General features: G+C 38.1%; 1 protein-coding gene across 9 annotated transcripts in view; it reads left to right on the top strand.

Annotated features, from left to right (window-relative positions):
- LOC107783927 (uncharacterized) overlaps positions 1-13,261 on the top strand; it is a 54,138-nt gene that overhangs the window by 22,561 nt on the left and 18,316 nt on the right. For 7 of the 9 annotated variants that reach the window (XM_075243607.1, XM_075243603.1, XM_075243608.1 and 4 more), the window contains 6 exons: positions 2,429-2,540; positions 2,618-2,704; positions 2,834-2,972; positions 8,727-8,823; positions 8,909-8,971; positions 9,160-9,269. In XM_075243607.1, coding sequence (XP_075099708.1) covers positions 2,429-2,540; positions 2,618-2,704; positions 2,834-2,972; positions 8,727-8,823; positions 8,909-8,971; positions 9,160-9,269 — 608 coding nt within the window. The remainder of the gene's footprint in view (positions 1-2,428; positions 2,541-2,617; positions 2,705-2,833; positions 2,973-8,726; positions 8,824-8,908; positions 8,972-9,159; positions 9,270-13,261) is intronic. The other 2 variants (XM_075243606.1, XM_075243611.1) reach the window with 1 other exon arrangement.

Below are 13,261 nucleotides of genomic sequence, written 5' to 3'. Positions count from 1 at the left end.
TTAAAAGAGGTTTTTTTTATTTAATTTCGGAATTATCCACTATGTGGATAAAATATCTATATGTACTTTCATTATAGAAATAAGTATATATGCATAAGTATGTGCAATACATATATTAGATTATTATATTAAATTAGTATTAGTTAGTGATCCCGTCTTAGTGATTCTGATGAATTGTTGGCATCAGTCCTATATTTTGTCTCTATGGACCGAGGAGAAAAGGGGCTCGGTGGGAAAAGGAGTGCCTCATGAGAGAAGCAAGGAGGTCAACCTCATTCAAATATACAACATGGATTCTGACAATGTAGTTGGACTCTCACAGTAAAATTTGACTGAAACTGGCTTGAAATTTGACTGAATTTGGCTGGCAAGCATGGTATGCCAAAAATTGAATCTGGTCATTCTTTTGGTCGCCAAAAATCTCGTCGAAATCTAGGCGGAAAACATCGCGAGTGGATCAGACGCGCTCTCCGGAAGCGCAAGTTCTACTGGCACATGAAGGCAGAAAGTTTTCTAGGGTTTTCTTGCCGGAGCTTCCCCAACCTTGTGGTGGTATCAGTTTTCGCAGAAAACCCACCGAAGAAGAAGTGACGCAAACAACCTGAAATAGTCGCGCATTGATTATCTTGAACTCGTTCGTTACTGCACAACGAAGATTTCTCTCCGCTCTGATACCATATGCGAAATAACGAGCGAAATATTATTAATGATACTTAGAGTTATAGTAAGCGCTATTTATATATAGACATTACATAATACTAATACCTATTCTCCAATGTGGGACACTAGTATATTAACATATATGTTATTATTTAACACTGTTATTCCAGTTTCCTTAAAAATGTCTGAGCATACTGCCATTGTGAAATAACAATACCTGACTTAGATTGCGCGACCTCAATATTTCGAAGAAACTTCCAACTTCCATCCGCCTAGATCCTTAGTCTGGAAATACTAAAAGAGATGCTACTTCAATTTGGTGATACCACTTGTATCGTTGCTAGTGACGACTATATCGTCAACATAAACCACCAAGTAAATGCACACGTTTGGAGCAGCTGATAGACACAGAACGATCAACTTCATTACGAGTCATCTTAAACTACCAGTCATCTCAAACTCCTGAATAACTGTGTTGAAATTACCAAACTAGTCTCAAGGAGAATGTTTCAGACCATAGAGTGAACGATGGAATGGACAAACAAGACCATTATACTCCCGCTGAGCAACAAAGCCAGGTGGTTGATCCATATAAACTTCATCCTCGAGATCTCCATGGAGAAAAACATTCTTAATGTCCAATTGACTAAGAGGCCAACGACGAACAACCATAGATAGAAATTAGTGGACATGTGCTATTTAACCACGGAAGAGGAAGTATCACTATAACCTTTGTCAACAAGGTAGACCTAAGTCAATCAATCTGACCATCCGGACCAACTTTGACCTCGTGTTATTAAAGACGCGCTTAAAGAAGCGAGGATCAAAACATGTTGACCGCTTCACTTCGCTTAGCGGGTGCTTCAGTGTTGTCGTCAAGGCTCTAAGATATACTTTTCCTTGCCAATGAGCGTAGTACTGAAGAGGCGACGCTAAACATTGGTATTTCACTTTATCATAAATTTTCTTCAATTTCTTTGTACATATATTTGATATTCATGCTTATAGATATTAGTCTTGGTCTGCATATACATATTTGTAGTTTTTCTCCATTTGCCTTTCTTCATTGAATCCCACTCTTTATTTGCGCTTTGCGCTTAAAGCCCCAACATACCTTGGAGCTTTTTTGCGCTTTTCACCTTTGATAACACTGCTTTGACCGCATAAATTTACTACCAACCAGCGGTAGATTTAGCTTGAGCCTTGAAAACTTGTAACTTTATGCTTCTTTCTGTTCGATAGATAAAGCTCAAGTTTATATAAGTTTTGCTTTGATAATCTCATAGCAAAAGTTGGAAACTTGTAATAATTTGGTGGAAGCTTTTTGAAACCCCAATCAAATTCTTTTCTTGTGTTAAAAAGACAAAACTCTCAAAGGTTTTGGTGAAAAAGGTTAGAACTTTTAATCATGCTTATAACTTTCTCTCTTACTCCACCTCATATACTTATCACGAGGAAGGTAGTACCTCACTAAGTAATCAATCATGAACCTATAATTTAGTTTAAGTACTATTATTACCTTTTTAGAGCCTTTTCTTCGCTTTTGCTCCTCTTACTGTACTCTGATTTTGACTTCTGGAAGAGCGTGAGAACTTGCTTTACGAACTTCATGTAAGAAAAGAATTCACCTTGCTGCTCTTACATTAACAGTAAGTTGCAGCTCTGCCTTGATTGTTACTTCAGTCCTTTTCTCGTATATGCTAACTTTTCAAGTATTTTTGTGGGATCATTGGGTGCTCACTGAGTATACCTCTTTACATGGATGCAGATGATGGGAATTCTCAAAAGCAGCATCTTCTGCATCTCTTATCTGGAATTATACCATGGATAGACCCCCCTGGTGCCGTTTCAAAATCAATTGAGAATGGAAAAAGTGAAAGGTTAGTATTAGCACGATGCCCGCCTATTGTCTATTAATGTGTAAGATGATGCCTGTCCTATTTTTCAATTTGTCTAGTGAATTGCTTGACGGATGCCGAGCGCTACTATACATGGCTACTGTAACCACCCTGCTAGTATTTGATGAACTGCTGAAGTCTATAAGGTCATTTATATATCATTGTTACCATCAAGCCTCATGCTTTATTTTTGCAGTTTAGTGGTTAACCATCAGCTTTTCTCTGGTGAGAATATTTGATTATGTCAATCACATCTACTATACTTTAATGCTCAGGCCGTATGGCACTCTTAGTTTGTTGTCCGCGCTGATGTGTGAAGTCATTAAAGACCTTATGGCAAACCACACTGAAGAGGAGACGTGGAGCTGGGTTGCACGTGATATCTTGTTGGACACTTGGACTACACTTCTAATGGTATTTCTTTACACAGCTTTCACTGATGTTACTGGAAAACTTATGGGCTTATGATGTTATTCAAGGTTAAGCACTGAAGTTATGTGCAGCATAGATTGGGTGCTTCGTCTCGCTTATTTAACGTTTCAGTGCTAGTACCAAGACACTAGTGTGTGTGTGCCCATGCGATCAGGGGCTCCCCCTTGAAGAGAGTGGCACTAAACATTAAATGTTGCTCGTGAAGCTGTATTTTAATCAATAAGATGTATAGATGAATATGTTAGTGATTAGACACAAATTTTAAATTAAGTATAAGAAACTAATTGCTAAATGTAATAGTTAGAGCTGCATCTTTACGTTTTAATAAAAAATTTAAAATGGTGTTAAAATTTGAATCACATATTTCAGTTCATTGCAGTTTTTCCAATTATGTTGTCCATATAGTTGGTGTTTGTTTTGCTGATGTGTTTTCATATGTTACACATGTACCATTTTTTCCCCTCTTTACCAAAGCTTGTGCAACACTTTAAGCCCCAACACACATGCCACTTTTCTAGGCTTTCTAAATTTCTCTGCTAGACTTATCCTAGTACACCTATTTGTTATAGCGGAAGAGGGAACATTATGCTGTGGCAAACAAGGACCTAAGAAGTCTGCATGGGGGCAATATATGTAAAGTATTTTTGAGCAGAGTTCTTTCTATTGGAGTCTGGCAAATATTGCTGTTTGAACTATCTAAAGGTTTGGAGAATTGTTTCTTTGTTCCCAAATACCAATTTTCCAAGAACACCATTTGATCTTGGAGTGGCCGTCCGATTTCTTATTTTTGTTTTTTTTCCAAAATCATGCTTTAGGAGCATTTTCTTGTTGGACTCCTTTAAAGTAGCTGAAATGAGGGTGCTGAGAAGGATGTGCGGGCTACCAAGTTAGATAAGATTAGGAATGAAATTATTCGAAAAAAGCTGGGATGGCCCTTCTGGAGGATAAAGATGCGAGAGGCGATGCTGAGATGTTTCAGGCAACTGAAGAGGAGAAGCACATATGCCTCCAGTTAGGAGGTGTGAGAGGTTGACATTGGTGGATATGAGGAGGGGTGGAGGTAGGCCAAACAAGTATTGAGGAGAGGTGATTAGGCAGGACATGGCGCAAACTGAAGCTTACCGAGGACGTAACCCTTGATAGGAGGGTGTGGAGGTCGAGAATTAGGGTGGAAGGTTAGCAGGCAGTCGAGCGTTTCCCTTTTTCTTTCTCAGATAGGTAGCATTAGTGTTAGCATGGTATCTCTCTATTTTTAGACTGCTGGTACTACCTACTTTTTGATTGCATTCTTTCGCTTCGGTTTTCTTAATATCTTGTTGTTGTTGTTACCACCTGTTGCCTCTTTAGCCAAGGGTCTATCGGAACAACCTCTCCATCTTCCCAAGTTAGGGGTAAGGTCTGCGTACACACCCTTCCCAAACCCCACTTGTGGGAACTCACTGGGTTTTTTGTTGTTGTTGTCGTTATTGTTGTATGCTTTAGGAGCATTTTCCATTTTAAGTACATGTCATGATGGAGAAGGATAAAGTTCTTTTTTTTTTTTTTTTGAGATGATAACAGTTTTATATATTCAAAAGGCACAAAGGCTGTGCTGGCCATAATTACAGGAGGTTGTACCAAAATATACGTCTAAACTTTCTATCCTATTACGGGGATCCTAGAACATCTATTATAGCTTCTGGATCCTCTATATAATCCTGCTTACACCAAAAATAAAACAACAACAAAGAGTCCGTTTTTATCTTTTGAATTGAGCTGCCCTTGTCTTCAAAACACCTTGAGTTCCTTTCTTTCCAAATAGACCACCATATGCAAGCAGGAATTAAATCCCATCTGTTCTTCTGAGCTAAGGGACTACTCCCTTTATTCCAACATGACAACATTTCCTTTGTGTTGTTTGGCATGACCCAGTGTACCCCTGCTAGTGCTAGAAATATATTCCAAACTTGTACTGTCACTGAACAATGTAAGAAAAGGTGATTAATAGTTTCTGCCTCCCTTCCGCATAGATGACATCTGGAACAGAGTGGTAGACCCCTTTTCATCAGGTTATCCTCTGTTAAACAGGCCTTTCTAGCTACCAGCCAAACAAAACATGCCACTTTATAAGGAAGTCTTTACTTTCCAAATATGCTTCCAGGGCCAAAACTCAGTTATAACGTTAGTTTGATTGATCGCTTGATAAGAAGATCTAACAGAGAAACTACCTGACTTGTGTCCCAGCCCCCAAACCTTGTCATCATTCTGAGTGACACCTGTGAATTGATTGATTGTGTTGAAGAAGTCTGCAATTCTAATGATTTCCCAATCATTCAATAATCTCCTAAAGGTGAGATTCCACCCTTGGACAGACCAAACTTCATTGATGGTGGCCTTCTGTTGCTGGTTTATAATGAAAATGTCTGGATACATTGTCTTCAAAGGTTGCGGCCCCATCCAATTATCTTCCCAGAAGAAGATTTTTTGCCCATTTCCCACTCTATGATTGATTTTATTGCTAAAAATCTGCCACAAATTTCTGATGGTCTTCCAAACACTTACTCCATAGACATTGTTCACTGCCTTAGTTTTCCAGGGTCCTTCCTCACCATATTTGTCTGTGATTACCCTCCTCCATAATGAGTGTTCTTCATTTGTGTATCTCCAGAGCCATTTCATGAGAAGGCTTTGATTTTGTTTCTTCAAATTTTTAACTCCCATGCCACCCTGTTTTTTGCTTAAGGTGACAGTTTTCCATTTAACTAAATGGAACCCTCTTCTAACTTTGTTGCCTTGCCATAGAAAGTTTCTCCTTAAAAAATCCATTCTTTTTTCTATCTTTACCGGGATAGGAAACAGTGACATCATATATGTAGGGAGAGCATCTAACACACTGTTTATAAGCACTAATCTACCTCCTAATGAGAGGTATTGGCTTTTCCACCTAGCAAGCCTCTTCTCACATTTTTCCAGAACTCCGCTCCATATATCAATGGATTTACTTTTTGCCCCCCGAGGCATTCCAAGATAAACAGTTGGGAGGGTACCTATTTCACCTCCAAGAATCTCAGCTAACTGCTGAATTTGTTGAGGTTCATTAACCGGATATATTAACCTTTTCCTCCAGTTTATGTGGAGTCCTGATATCCCTTCAAAAATTGTCAAGAATACTCTTAACATCCTTATCTGATCTGTCTCAGCATCACAAAGAATGATTGCGTCATCTGCATAAAGGAGATGAGTGATCTCCGAACTTCCCACTTGTCTGTTGCTAACCTTGAATCCCCTGATCCAGTTATTCTGTTGGGCTGTTTGAAGCATATTATTCAGCCCTTCCATAGCAATAATAAATAGGAAAGGAGATAACGGATCCCCCTGTCTTAGACCCCTGTATGATGGAAAGAAACCTTCTGGACTCCCGTTAACCAACACTGAAAATCTTGCTGTGCTTATGCAAAATCTGATCCAGTTAATCCACTTTGTACCAAAACCCATCTTCTTCAACATGTTTGTCAAGAAGTTCCAATTCACATGATCGAAGGCTTTTTCTATGTCTAGTTTACACAGGACTCCAGGCTTCTTTTCCTTCATTCTAGCATCAACACACTCATTGGCAATAAGAGCAGCATCCATTATTTGTCTTCCTTTGATGAAAGCCATTTGATGTTTGCCAATCAATTTTGAGATCACTGATTTGAGCCTTTCTGATAGGAGTTTGGAGATGATTTTATATACACCGCCTATCAAACTGATTGGCCTGTAATCCTTTAACTCTTTTGCACCATTCTTTTTTGGAATCAAAGCTATGAAGCTGGCATTTAGACTTTTTCCAATGTATTCTTGATTGTGGAAATTCTGGATGGTTTGCATTATATCTCCCTTGATGATTTCCCAGCACTTGGAGTAAAAACCCATACTGAAACCGTCAGGCCCGGGACTTTTATCAATAGCACAAAGTTTAATGCATTCATGGACCTCCTGCTCCTCAAAAGGCCTTTGGAGCCATTCTTTCTCTTGTTCTGTGATTTCAGGACCATCAATCATGTTGAAATTTGGTCTCCATGCTTCTGATTCAGTAAAGAGGTGTTGGTAAAACCTGACTATCTCCCTTTTTATCGCAGTTGGATCCTCCAGTGTTACACCATTAACCACTAGCTGATCAATATTGTTGTACCTCTTATGCGCATTGGCTGTCCTTTGGAAGAATTTAGTATTCCTGTCTCCTTCTTTCAGCCACAGGGCTCTGGACCTTTGTCTCCAAGCTATCTCTTCTTTTTTTGCAACCTCTTCAAATTCCATGAAGTTCTTTTATGCTGTCCCCATTGTTTGTGTTGAGTTATATTGTTGTTCCACATGGGTTGTGTAAAGAATTCAAAAGGGTTTTATGAAGGTAGTGGTCACCTCACTCATTGCCTTAAGGTTCGGATTGAACGCTAAGATTCTTTCTCGATTGAATTGCTAGGACAATTGATTTTTGTTTCCCTTCTCAGCTAGAGGAACTTACATTAACAACAGGAGCTAGTACTGCCATGCATGTATGAAAACTTTAATGATACAAAAATGCGCAAGCCATGCTGAAGTCAACAGTGTTGTGCTTCTTGTAGATTTACAATACAAAAGAGAAAGGAAAAAAAAAGAAAACGAATTAACAAGAGAGGGATAGTAAGGGCCCTCCACCTCCAACCATGGGCATTGGGGTTTCAGTCACTAAGGTAACAAAGAGGGAAAAAACATGTTAGGCTCCTGCATAAGGTCCTTTTTTTTTGCAGAAATAAGGTTGCCATATTAAAATAAAAGGAAAAATAAATTCCTGAGTCTTTAGGACATTTCAACAAGCACCTGATAAAGAAAAAACCAAGAAAGTGAAGTATTGACTTGTAAATTAACAATTCATAAATCCAATCCCATAGAGGATTGCATTTTATTTTAACAGTTACTAAAGTGGTTTAGTCTCTCTCTCTCTCTCTGTTTCTCTTTATTAATATTATTATTATTGTTATTATTTTTTTTAATAAATATTTTGGGAGGGGTTGGAAGTAAGGGGCTGTTTTAGCAGTTTTAGGTGTACAGAGATCTGGTTGTGTGCGGGTTTTACCTTCACAATTGATTTAGTTTCCTTGAGATGCTGAATTTGATGACTCTGAAACCTTTAAAGGTATATCTTCAGGCTTCACAGTGCCTGAGCCTGTTTTAGAATTTCTTTGCCACAGGATGCAAGTATGTTGGTGGTGCACTCTCTCTCTCACTTTGTCTTTTCTTGTTTTTTATTTCATCTTTTCTTGTTTTTTTATTTCGTCTTTTCTTGTTTTTTATTTCCGTCTTTCTGAGCCGAGGGTCTATCGGAAACAACCTCTCTGCCCTATCGGGGTAGGGGTAAGGTCTGCGTACACATTACCCTCCCCAGACCCCACTTTGTGGGATTTTACTGGGTAGTTGTTGTTGTTTTTCTAAAATTTAGAAGATTAAAAGTTTATAGTACTAATTATCGCATAGGACAATCATGGCCTAGTATGGTTATGTTGATGAAATGCCATAGTCAATATGTAAAATGCAACTTTTCAGATGGAGATCATGATATATACGTACATGTACTAGACATGCACATACAAATATATGCATGTATATAACGTACGTACAAGTGTATATGTGTGTGTGCATGTGTGTGCATGTGGTGCATATATACACACACATGCACACGTATAGTCTTTCACATATCCGGACTCTTATTTTTATGTATATTATGTACAACATTTTCAGCCTTTGGATGGTTCTATTAGCCATGCGTTTATTCCTTCAGAAGGGATTAGTGCTGCATCTCATCTCTTTGCCCTGATAGTAGAGTCTGAGTTAAGAGGTAATTCTAGATCTAATACGAATATAAATTTTTGATTTAAAGTTTTTCTTGTCTTGGTCATTCTGTAACATGATCTCTTGTGTAGCTGCTTCTGCATCAGCTTTCAGTGATGAGAATGAGGCTGATTATCTTCAGGCTTCTATTGCTGGTAGTTAAATATACTTTATTCATTAATTTATTTAAGATTCTTTCTTCTTTTCCTCTTTCTTGATGTCTATTTTGACGTTTCAGTTATGTCTTCTTACTTTGTTATCCTTCGTCGTTGTAGTTATTTCCTTTTTTCTTTTCTTCCATTTATAGCACTTATTTCTTGTTCTGTCTTATTGTTGTTTCTAGCCATGGATGAAAGATTAAGTTCATATGCACTTATTGCTCGAGCAGCTATTAATGTTACCGTTCCCTTACTGACAAGACTCTTCTCTGAGAAATTTGCCCGTCTACATCAGGTACTGTCACCTTAAACCTTTTTTTTAACCTGGGAGCTGTAAGGTCACTCAGGCTGTACATTCGCATAGCAACTTATTCCCTTTCAGAATCTATCTTTCAACTTATTACCTTTTTATATTTCTGAGGATTATCTAGTTTTCTCAGTATTTTAGTTATTAATTCAAATATTTGAGTTCCTAACAGAAAATTGGTATTTTTGAAATATCGTCACATGTGAAATTCAATTGCCCTGCTGCCTTTTTCTATTTTTGGGAAGTGATATTATCATCTAGGAGTTTAATTGTTGATCCACTAATATTGTCTAGAATTTCTGATCTCCAAGCTCCTCCCTAGGTGATCTTTACTCCTTTTCCCTTTTTCTTGGGTTTGGTGTTGTCTTTTTTCTTCTTCTTTACCTTCCTATGAAGTCTCTTTTTTTCATGTTAGAAGAGTCAATCTTGTTAAATCAAATGCATGTCCAGTATTACTGTATTTATGAGTTTTTGCTAGTTCAGTATTTTCTTCATACAGGTAATGCTGACTTGCTAAACTCTTTCTTTTTATTTAATTATTTGTTGACTTGTGTAGATTTTGAGAAGAAGAAAAGGCTTCTTGTATTTCTGTGTATGTTTACATCCCATGAGCAAGGGAATTTATACAAAGCTCCTAATGCTAATTAAGGAAATAAAATAAATCTATACAATCAATACAACTATCAAATCAAATCAGAATAAAATCAAATCTCCTAAATATAATTAAATCTCCTGAAATCATGCTAATCAATACTCCTAAATCAAGTCTCCTTAGTCTCTTTGAATCATGCTAATCAACGCTCCTCCTCAAATTGATGCAAGATGTCGCACATGCCCAACTTGCAACTCAAAATATGGGAAGTTCGCTTGTTGAGACCTTTGGTAAACACATTAGCTAGCTGTTTTTCCGATGGCACATGAAACAAACTCAAGACATCAGTTGTAACTTTTTCTTTGATGAAGTATCGGTCAATATCCACATGCTTTGTTCGATCATGCTGGATTGGATTATAAGCTATATTGATGGTAGCCTTATTGTCATAGTACAAGGAAAGTTTTCCTTTTTCAAAAAGTCTTAATTCCTGTAGTAGCTTTTGTAGCCAAAGTAGTTCGCAAACACCCTGGGCCATAACTCTATATTCTGCCTCCGCACTTGATCTAGCAACTACACTTTGCTTCTTGCTTCTCCAAGTAACTAAGTTTCCTCCTACGAGCGTACAATAACCGGATGTTGGTCTTCTGTTATCTAGAGATCCAGCCCAATCCGTGTCTAAAGGCTTCTATTTGGAGGTGATCATGTTTGGAGAAAAGTAGACTTTTCTCTGGAGCAGACTTCAGATACCGCAAAATGTGAAAGACAGCTTGCATATGAGGATCTCGGGGACCATGCATGAACTGACTCACCAGGCTAACTGAATAGGCTATGTCTGGTCTAGTTTGGGAGAGATAAATGAGTCTTCCAACCAGCCTATGATATCTCTCCTTATCATCTCCAACTCTGCTTTGTAACTTGTGATTGCTTTCAATGGGCGATTCCGCGGGTCTGCAACCTGTCATACCGGTTTCTTTCAAGAGATCTAAAATATACTTCATTTGAGAAATAAAGATTCCTCTTTTGGATCTAGCAACCTCAATTCCCAAAGAAGTACTGCAATTTTCCTATATCTTTGATCTCAAATTCATGTGCCAACAACTTTTTCAATCGAGACATTTCCTCTTTATCATCTCCCGTCATTACTATGTCATCAACATAAACTATGAGAAGAGAGAGTTTACCCGTTTGATGTCTTATGAAGAGGGTGTGATCGACATTGCTTTGTTGGTAACCGAAGGAGATCATTGCTTTGCTGAATCTGTCAAACTAAGCTCTGGGGGATTGCTTCAGTCCGTATAAGGCTTTCTTTAATCTGCATACCTTTGCTTGACCCTGTGCAATATCAAATCCAGAAAATCTCCATATACAACTCTTTTTCTAAGTGCATTCTTCACATCAAATTGTTGCAAGTCCCAATCAAGATTAGCCGCACAAGATAAAAGAATTCTAACAGTGTTCATCTTAGCAACATTGGCTAATGTCTCTTGATAATCCACTCCATAAGTCTGAGTGAATCCCTTAGCCACCAATCTTGCTTTGAATCATTCAATTGAGCCGTCAACTTTGTGCTTCACATTGAAGACCCATTTGCAACCAACCAACTTCTTGTCTGGTGGTGAAGTGACAAGTTCCCAAGTTTCATTTTTTGACAAGGCCTTCATTTCTTCAATCATAGCTTGCTTCCATTTATGATCTACAAAAGCTTGAGCCCAATTTTGGGGAATAGACATAGAAGAAATAGACAAGGCAAATGTTCTATAGGAGGAAGACAAAGAATTATAGGATACAGAATTAGATAAAGCGTGTTTGGTGGTGTAAGATCTGACTCCTTTTCTGTGAGCAATAGGTTCATCTAACTCATTAGAAAATGTAAATAACTCACAAGTAGAAGACGGTTCAGCTTCGGTAGATTGTATGATGACTTCTTCTGCTCTATTTTTCTTGAGTAAGTTTTCAAATCAGGCCTATCCAAACGCCCAATAGTCTTCCCCTGAATTCTTTCTCCAATTTCACTTTCCCCTGTGACAGTGTCATCTAGAGGTCCAGTAATGGAACTAGTTAGAATCACCTCTTCCTCCTTACTGCTCTTTCCCGGAAGAGGTGATGAGGTAATATTGAAATAGGGCTCAGATTCTCGATAGGTAACGTCCACACTAACAAAAGATCTCCTAGAGGGAGGATGATAACATTTGTAACCTTTCTGTGTCGGAGTACCCAATGAAAACATTTATAGCTCTAGGATTAAGTTTCCCAGAATTTCTAGTGCGGACAAAGCAAACACACCCAAACACCTTTGGAGGAACAGTATATTCATTCTTACCCTTTAACGTTTCCAGAGGACTTTGAAAATTGAGGGGTTTAAGTGGCATTCTGTTGATAAGATAGGCAACCGCTAGAATAGCATCCCCCAATAAGGTTTTGGTAGATGCACGATGAACATAAGAGATCTTGCTACTTCTAACAAATGCCTATTTTTTCTTTCAGCGACCCCATTTTGTGCACTAGTGTAAGGATAACTAGTCTGATGGACTATCCCATTGGACTCCAAATAAGCACCAAATCTTTTTTTTGAATTGATAACTATTGTATATATTAAAAACATCAGTACATAGGTTGCACTGAAAACCAGATTTACATGGAGAGGATTAGTAGATGTTCTAATTCGAGACCTAGCAAGATCCTAGTATGTCTATGATTGTCAATGTATCTTCTATGTAAATCTGTTTGCACCAAAAACAAAAAAGAAGAATACAATTGAGTTTGATCTTCTGCACTGGATTGCTTCTATCTTCAAAACATCTATTGTTCCTTTCCCTCCAAACTGTCCACCAGATACAAGCCGGGACAGTCCTCCATCTATCTTTACTAGTTGCTTCAGCTCCAGCTTCTTCCCAGCTATAAAGGACATCTTTAAGCCTGTATGGCATTGACCATGAAATACCCCTAAAACTAATAAAGATTTTCCATAGTTGGTCTGTAATCTTGCAATGTAGAAACAAATGTGTGACAGTTTCAGCATTTTCCCCGCACAGAAAACATCTTGAGCACAGAGAAATTCCCCTTTTTATGAGATTATCCTGGGTTAATACCGCCTCCTTTGCTAGTAGCCAAGTGAAGCAAGCTACCTTGTATGGAATCTTTGTTTTCCATATATGTTTCCAAGGCCATGGGTCCACCTGTTGATTATTATGATTCAAAATCTTATATGCATCCTTCACCCGGTAAACCCCTCTGTTGTGCCTCTTCCACCAAAGTGAATCAAAACCTTCCTGTTATCCTTTAAATGCTTCCAGCTCTTTGTAAAGGTCAGCTAATCTTGTTATCTCTCAGTCATTCAACTGTCTTCTTAGAGCGATTTCCCATCCTTGATGACTCCTCATATCAG

This window comes from Nicotiana tabacum, chromosome 22, assembly GCF_000715075.1.
Source record: "Nicotiana tabacum cultivar K326 chromosome 22, ASM71507v2, whole genome shotgun sequence".
Classification (NCBI taxonomy): Eukaryota; Viridiplantae; Streptophyta; class Magnoliopsida; order Solanales; family Solanaceae; genus Nicotiana; species Nicotiana tabacum.
Note: the sequence above shows the minus strand (reverse complement) of the source record. Positions and strands in the feature narration are given on the sequence as shown.